The following is a 9004-nucleotide window of genomic DNA, read 5'->3' as shown; positions in this document are numbered from 1 at the left end:
TACACTGACGAGTGCATTTTACTGCTTTTTTGATGACATACATGTGAAAGCAGGATTTGTGATGGTTTATCTAGAATGAAATATTCAGCAGAAACTACGTCATTCTTATGAATGGAAAAACTGTTACGATAATAGTAATTCTGATCATATCACGATAAAACTACCATCTACATTATAAGTGTAAAAAGTTGACGGCTGGAGGTATATTTCAATACTTTAATAAAATGTACATAAACCAGTAAAATCGAAGTTTTACTTCCAACATTCAAAGAACATTTGTCATTTTCGGAAATGGTAATTAACGAAATATTTTTGGTAATTCAGTTGTAATCGAATTCATTTCTGCCTCCTTCAATATCGAAACCTATGAAATGCACCTCGAAAACATTTCGCTCCTCTCCATCCTTGACCTCCTTCAAGTACAATCTTAATAAAAAAACAATCACTTCCTCATTTTTACCATGAGGATGAACGCATATTGAGTGTCACCTATGCAGGGCTGCGGATGATGCACTGTAGTAATCGTAATTCACATATTTATTCTTTTAAAGCATGATCAATCACCCAAAATGCCAATGTTGTGAAATTAAGGAAACTTACTATTTCTTCTTTACCTGTCCCCGATGTCTTGCGCAAGTGCATCACCTAATCGACCATAAATCTCTGCTTTTAAACCTTTCAAATTCAACTGTTTGGATACAAAAATGCCTGACCAACTCAATGATACATTCGCCAAACTTGAAGCCTTTGATCTCCTTAAAATAAATAAGAACAAACTTGATTCTACAAATGACCTGACCTATCCATGCCCTCCCCTGTCCTTCTGTTTTGTTTTTCCGTTTTACTCTTTTTGGCTGCTTCCATACTTTTAAAGCATTTTACCACCTACTACTTATCCATTTGTCATTAACCTTTCACTTTTTAAAAAGTATAACGATTATAATACTCTACAAATATTAACAACATCTGCACCATTACAAGCAGCTTAAAAATATAACAGAAGCGGTGCATGGCATAACCTCACAAGATTGCTTCTCAATTATGTCGATATAATGTGTTTTGTACATACATCTTTTCATTTATCAATGAATTATTACCTCAGGAAAACCACTTTTATGGATTATGTTTTAATTGTGTTTCCTTAAAATGCTATTTTGAAATAAATATTGGTTAGCCAATAACCATCACTGTCAGATAAACTGGCCCTTGTCAAGCAATTGAGAACTCGTTATTGTAAATGTGATTTTAATACCATTGAGAGAAATAAGTAAAATGAATAGTTCACTTTGTTAGTGTTTCGCAAATCTTGTACACCCTAGCAACCGTTCTGTATTTTACCCCAAACTGTTGGCTTGAACATGGAAGTTAGCATTTCTCTTTCACAACTAGATTTCAGACAAGCTCATACACTTAAAGGATAGTTTTAAATTTTATGTTTCATTGGCATTGGCAATTCGTGCACAACGGTCAAATATTCGCCATTCACACAAGGTGTTATAGTTGGAATCGGGGAACGATTTAAGTCATCTGGTACAACATCTTCGTCCAAGCTTTGATCAGTTGTCATCCCATCGTTAAAAGTGACATCGCGAGAAATGCCTTCATCAAGAGGGACCGTCATGTATATTGAAACCGGGGTAACGTCCACAGGCTTTGTTGTTTCCCTGCGTACTATAGACGTGTATGTAAACATATCATCTGAAAAATTAAAATTGGTAATTACATACAACATTGTTTTTGTCTAAAGTTATACAATTATGCGTGTTTGGGTTGTCTGGAGTCCCCATTGAACTAAGTATCAATTAAGAGGGGTTTTAGTGAAGAGAAATAATGAGTACACGAATTAAACCGAAACTACTATTGCAAACAAGCACTTGAAATATGAACAATAGGTCATTTAACGAAATAAAAGGGAAAGAAAACGACACGATATGCAATACTATTTCAGCTGATGGGGACCCCAAACGTCAAAAAAATAGCATTGTGGTTGATGGAACTATCTGATGCATGTCTTGTTTATTTTTGAGTAGAATGAATTTAAATTAGTATTTGTAAAAATGGTTCTAGTAAACTAGTTCCTTTATTTAGTGTATGCGCTATATAGATGATGGACCATAGAGAGTTCAATATTATGCGAATTGCATTCTTTTAATATAACATAGAAAGCTGTGTCTCTGATTATTCGGTAAACTCAGTTTTACGCTTTAGTATTGATACGTAATTGACAAACCAAGTATTTCTTGCGACTAATGGTTATTAGCGCTCCTTACTAAGATATTTTAGGATTACATAATAAAAGTTATTTGCCCAAATCTCTTTGGTTATCAAATAATTATAATAGAATGTCCATTGTAATGTAAAGCAATACATTGGGGACCTCTTTGGAGCTGCCACCTCACGTTGGATTCTTCTATTTCTCCATTATATTTTAGTAAAAATATATATTTGTATTACATATTGTTTATTTAAAAAAACTCATGCGTTTCTAACTTAAAACTATGTCAAACGTAGGTTTTGGCTACTTGGCTTGTCTGTGTAGTTAAGATGATAAGATCATAGTTACAAGATAAGACAAAAAACCTTCATTGATTTCTGCATACTCGTTACTACTTGTTCCATCAATAGCAATCACATCTGGAGAATGTCTTCTTCTGTACAGTGAAGAATAGTCCCTACATTTTGTAAAAGAAGAACATGGAGATTAGACAATCGTATTGCTATAATATGAAAAGACAATAACAAATAAAACATTTATAATCAATACATATATGAAATTATTTAAATGGGACACAAAGTTCAATTTCCTACTTTTTCCTTTTTTTCCTGATGCATTTGAAAACCAACAGCGTCACAATGCCCATTGTGAATACGACACAGGATATGGGTACGCCAGCTAACAGTAGAGTAGTCTTTACGTCCCATCTGTCATCACCAGCAGCAGTTTCTTGTACACCCTCTAATTGCCCATTGCCACTTTGACTGATGTTTTTTACTGTAAAAATGTGATCAAAAATATTACTTTATACCTAACTCATGATTATGAAACCATTATTTCAAAATAATGAAAAAAACAACATGATTTGAAGCCATCGATACGTAAGTTGTACCCGTTTATGATGTATTCATTTTTTTGCAATAAGAAAAGCTTTACAATATTTTGTGTAAAACATGATGTAGTTTTAATAAGAATGGATGTTTATGCAAAATCCTACCAACAATACACATTCCCGTCTTTTGGTCACAAATGTTGTTCGAGCATTCTTTGCACATTTGAGTACAATTTAGACCAAAATAACCGTCGTCACACCCATGCAGGCAGTATCCAGTTTGACGATCACAAGTCCTGTCACTTCCGTTACAAGAAGATTGACACGAAATATTACAATATGGTCCATAAAACGAGTTCTCGCATTGGTCAAAACAAGAACCGTCTTTGACCATACACATACTTGTTCCGTTTATTGTTTTACAATTCCGAGAACAGTTGGTCAAACAATTTTTTTCTACAAATCCAATTTTCGTACAGTCCTTTATTTCACAAATTCCGTCTGTTTGTCTACACGAATGACAACCTTCTTCACAAGTTTCTTTGCAATCGCTTGACCAATGTCCTTTAAAGCACCCACGTGTACATGACCCGTTTACAGGGTCACATTCCCCGCCCATGCACGAGTTTGGACAATCAGCACACCACCAAGCTCTCTCGGGGTCGGGAAACATCCCTGTCTTACATCGTTCACAATTTCCATATGTTTCTCTCAGAATGCCATCAGCACTAAACGACGCACACTGTTCACTGTTAGGCTCCGAGGTTACGCACAAATTATCACACCGCCTTCCATAAAATCCGTCTTCGCATCCAAATTGACAATCCCCTCCAGACGTGCAGTTACCATTTTTACAATTAACGCTACACTCACAATTTCTTTCTGGACTTCCTCTTCCATGTTTGCAAGAAATGCACAATCCATTTTGATCCCTGATACACAGCTCATTTTCATCCACGTTACTTTGATTGAGGGTGCTGCTCGTAACAGTTAAAGGTATAAAAATAAAATATATCACGTAAATCAACATCGCTTGACACGTTTCGTAATGTTGTTTTTATGAACCAATATTTATTTATTTTTTATTTAATGTCATGTCCTTGAAATCATCATTTTCTATGAAGTTATCACCTATGAACACGACTTCGACAGTATTTTATATAAAACGTTTTAAACATAAACTATTCCAACTACTGAATTTAACTGTTCGATATTTAAACTTGTGTCTAGCGGTGCTGATGTCCTTGAAAATGGAAAAAAAGATTTTAATATTGAGAACAATACAACATGAAACTGGGGAAATTAATTGTCATTGTTGGAAATTTACGCCTTATTTCCGACCGGTCATTGTCAACTCCAGTCTTGCCATTGACTCTGCAACCACCATCAACATTTGACTTGTTGATTTTACTCCATCGGTCTAAGAAGGATGTCGAGTATATATTATGTCAAAAAGCATTTTGTTTACATCAATTCTTATGTGAAAAACTACAGAAACAAGCTCAGTAGCAAAAGGTTTAAACAAGAACCCGGTTTAATGGCACTGGGTAAACGCCAATGACATAGAACACAAAAACAAAACTCACAAACAACACAACACAGTGCATACATAATATATATATATATATATATATATATATATATATATATATATATATGAAGCAGGTATAGGTTGTCTTTTCAAAATGTGTTTACGAACATGTACACATTATTCACCGTCATAATAGTCATGTTTCCATCTAACGCAAAATACTTAATATAAGATACAAAACCTAAGAAAAGGACCCGACTTGAAATAATAATAAAGTATTTCGTAATTGTTTGATTGATAACAATTTGAGTGGAAGGGGTTTAATAAGACTTGTATGGTCTTTATCTGTAATTGGTATCGGTGAAATAGCATGTTCAGTTGTCATGCTCATCTAGCCTATAAAACCATACTGAACCACAACATTCTTTATATATTGAAAGGAAAACAATTTTTAGCTTAAGATCACAGCCGAATTGATTTTTGACCCACTTGAATCAAAATTTAAATGGTTTATCTGCTTATCATGACCGACCTGCCTACACATTTTAAAGGGACTGTACACCAGATTGGCACAAAAACGCTTTTTTCTGTAACGAATCTCAGGACAATTAATTAATAGAATGGGTTAAGCTTTGATATCATAATTGTAAAAAAAAGTACCGGAATGCAAAAAAAAATATGTGTCGGAGACCGGGTTCGAACCCGTGACATAATTAAGCTAATAGACCTAACTGAGTAATATCACGTGATAACATCGACTAGCCAATCACTCATAAGGAATGAATTCTACTAGGTATACATACCCAGTAATCTTTTTAATGGAAACATACGAAATAGCTGCTAAACTGAAATAAATTGTAAACTATGTGGTATTTCAGTTAGTAAGTTTCAATGCATTGTACACATTAATACCAAGTTTATATCAGTTTTCGACAATTTTCTTTTTTTCTTGCAAATTGATCATCAGGTGCACGGTTGCTTTAAGACCGCTGGACCTTAACGTTATTCAGATATTGATCGGAAACCGTGGGATGGGACGGATGGACGGACAGACGACCAGATAATCATATACCAGCTGTTTGGGCATACGAATCAAAGGTGCTATAAAAATAACAATTAAAATTAAGGTTCAATGCTTTTAGTTATGAGTTGAGTGTGACAAAAGCTATGGGTATATACATTCCAGTTCATCAAGGGTATGATAATAAAAACAAGAAGCATATATGTGGAAAATGAATTATGTTTTAGAAATTTAATTGTATTCATTATAAAAAATGAGCAATTAATATATCTAAAATAATTCACATGATAGTATATTCACCAATTTGCAAGAATTCAATGGTCTGAATAAACAAGTTGAACTGTATTGGGAGTAGTGTATATAATTGTATTTAAATATTTTGTTTAACTAAATAATTATACTTACACTTTTACAGTTTTACTGTTATTTTATGGAAATAGTTTAATTGAAAGCTTGATTATATTAATTTGAAGAAAAGGAAGGTATTAAGACAAATTGAAATAATTAGCTTTTTTCAAGCTGACAAAATAGTCAAAAATTGACGGCAAAGTTTGCACGTCAGTTGAATTAAAATATTCACTGTTCACATCAACCAGTCCATACACAGAAACAGTTCATATCATCGATGAAAATATCCTATCAAGTGCTAGGATACGTGCACACGTGTCTTAGCACATCTATTGTCCTTTACACATCGTTTATCTATCCAGATAATTTCTGTTCTATGTTTTGTGTAAATGATGATAAGCAAACTAACACAATGGATTTCAAAGATACTAGTGACGTGAACCGTCAAAGGGGGGCACAAAAAGTATCAAACTGAATTATGGAGACGTGTAAATATCATGGCAGTTATTAAGAAATCAGCGGCTAACGTATAATTAGGCTGTAGGCCGCTAGGCCTGCATACTTATATAACTGTATCTCGGAATTTACCATCGGCAGTTCGACACATCATTTTTAACATTTGACGAATTAATGCTCGCATAGCGATATTATATGTGGGACGGATAACGCCATCATTTACATTAACATTTACATCTAAATTACCTAGTTACCATTCTGTTCTATTAAGTATGTCAAGTAATTTGCTAGAGGTAGCTCTGTTTTTTGTATTCATAATAGTCATGCGGTTAATGTAATGCAAATAAGCTGCGTTTTTGCGTAATGAAGCAATTAAAATCACAGAAAACGCAATTATTTTAGCATCTACGAGTTACTTAAATAAATATATAAAGGGGAATACGCAAACAGTTTCAATATAAACGCGCACTGAATTAAAATAAATGCAAGTTTATATCTGTATTTACATTTTGGCCGTAGCCGATCAACTAGATAATTTCGGTTAATAATAGAATCTGAGTCATCGGATTCGGACAGGTTAATTCCCCGAAAATTATACCGGAGAAACCCGGAAAATACCATGGATAGTATTGAGATGCAATTAAAGGCCTATTTTGCGGAAGATACGTATTATACCAAAACGTTTCAAATGGAATTTAATACGTTATTCTACCTATAATCCCGTTTTTTTTGGTGATTGAAGCTCATTCATACGTATATTTTTATGTTTAAAATAGCTTAAATCTGCTGATACTTGACATTTTTAGTTGAAGAGTGTAAGTATGTATTACTATTTGCATATTATACACGTTTAAAATAAAAATAAAAGCGCTTTAAGCGTTGGCAGACTTTCAACCTGCTTCAATTTGTGAGTATAGTCATGTTATCCCGAACGAAACGGAAACTTTTTGAATATTCCGCATTTGTCTCTGTTATTTCAGCCTTGAGCATGTTGCATATGCATAATTGAAAACCACCAAAGTTAATCTGTTCATTTTGTCCAAGAGTGACATAGCATAGGTTAAGCACAATATTAAGATACATCAAAACATAAATAGTATGTTTGTGATTCGATCCAGAGGAATTTAGCTCGAGGATCCCGTCATTGTAGAAAGACACCTTAAACATGAACTTAATTAACATTTACAATGCATTTTGTTGTGTGCATTTGCTTTGGTAGTCATACTCTGGTAGTTAATTAAATATGATTCAGTCATCATTGAAGTGTAGAGCAGATTTTCGCAAACGCTTTATCCGTGACAGTCCATTGTTCATGAAACCAAACTTCAAGATAAGGTTTCATATACAATTGAGTATTACTCAAAACCTTAATAACTAATTGGGTATTCCATATATTAAATGAATATTTCAAGTGACTGATATTGTTTTGATTAAATTGAGTATTTACATAAACATCATAAATGTTATATAAAAAAAATCATGAGCATGCATAGTCTTTAGATGTTCATTTAAATTGGTTTTACAGGTACATGACTATACCTATCAAACGCAGCAGGCCTATACATGTTTACTTGCTTTTACTAATTGGAATGCTTTTGTTTTTCGGCGAATGCCAGTTACTTGAACAAGATATCCGCGAGCGAACGTCAACGCTTGTTTATTCTTGTTTTCAGTTAGGAATGGACATAATTTGGATACTTATTAAAGACAGAGTTATTGCCCTTGCTGTATAGTTGTTTATAAGCTTTGCCCATAAGTGTAGCGATTTCATTATGCATTATGTTTTTCAGCCTGGCTAGCTGAGGTCTTGATAAGCATTTAAATCATGACCAAGACAGATATATCACTTGTCACGCCATGTCAGTAGACTGGGAAAAATAAGGAAAATGAAAATGTATTTTTTACATGTACATATATGCAATATGACAATATTTAGTAGTACTGATTAATAACTATTACACACAATTCCATTTTTATGTCAATATCAGATGCGATGGCGGGTGAAAGCATTCAACGTTAACCTCAGAACGTCGATTTCAACCGAGGCGTTAGCCGATGTTTACACTTACGTGTCGAGGGTTAACATTGAATGCCATCATACTCCATGGCATCGGATAGTTATTTCATTACACCGAACAGCTATTGTTTACAACGGTTTCGTCTTCTATTGTGCAAGGAGGCAACATAAAAAGATCATATCAACTATTAAGGGATGGCTCGTCTCCAGCGTTACCATAACGTAATATGATAAACTGTTTCCGGTTCGTTGAAATTTCATATAAGAGTGTTTTGCGTCTACAGGTACGGATTCATTTTTTATAAATTGACTGGTTACCTTTAAAATGAAATTCTAACAAACATAATTTATTATGGGTAATTTTACTCATTTTGAATATATGTATCAAATTACAAGTTTGTTGATCAGTTCAAAGTCATTCTAAGTAAATGAGCATTTTACATGGACATGTCAAGTATTTATATAAATAATAATCAATATCATCTTCAAGATAGCGAACCAAATAAAACACTCGGACTTAAAGATTCCTCTGACATAAGTTATCACTAATAATGTCCAAAAATACCCTTAGCCAAGTGCATTTA

General features: G+C 33.6%; 1 protein-coding gene across 1 annotated transcript; it reads right to left on the bottom strand.

The window, feature by feature from the left end:
• Window positions 1–1396: 1396 nt before the first annotated feature.
• On the bottom strand, window positions 1397–4271 carry LOC128218394 (multiple epidermal growth factor-like domains protein 10). The gene is made up of 4 exons (XM_052926060.1): window positions 3213–4271; window positions 2809–2992; window positions 2581–2672; window positions 1397–1698 (listed from the first exon to the last, which is right to left on the bottom strand). Exons 1-4 carry the CDS (start codon window positions 4075–4077, stop codon window positions 1424–1426), a joined length of 1416 nt encoding a protein of 471 aa, XP_052782020.1. The 5' UTR covers window positions 4078–4271; the 3' UTR covers window positions 1397–1423.
• Window positions 4272–9004: the final 4733 nt, after the last annotated feature.

The sequence above is a fragment of the Mya arenaria genome, chromosome 14 (genome assembly GCF_026914265.1).
Source record: "Mya arenaria isolate MELC-2E11 chromosome 14, ASM2691426v1".
NCBI lineage: Eukaryota > Metazoa > Mollusca > Bivalvia > Myida > Myidae > Mya > Mya arenaria.
This window is presented reverse-complemented; position numbering and strand designations above follow the sequence as displayed.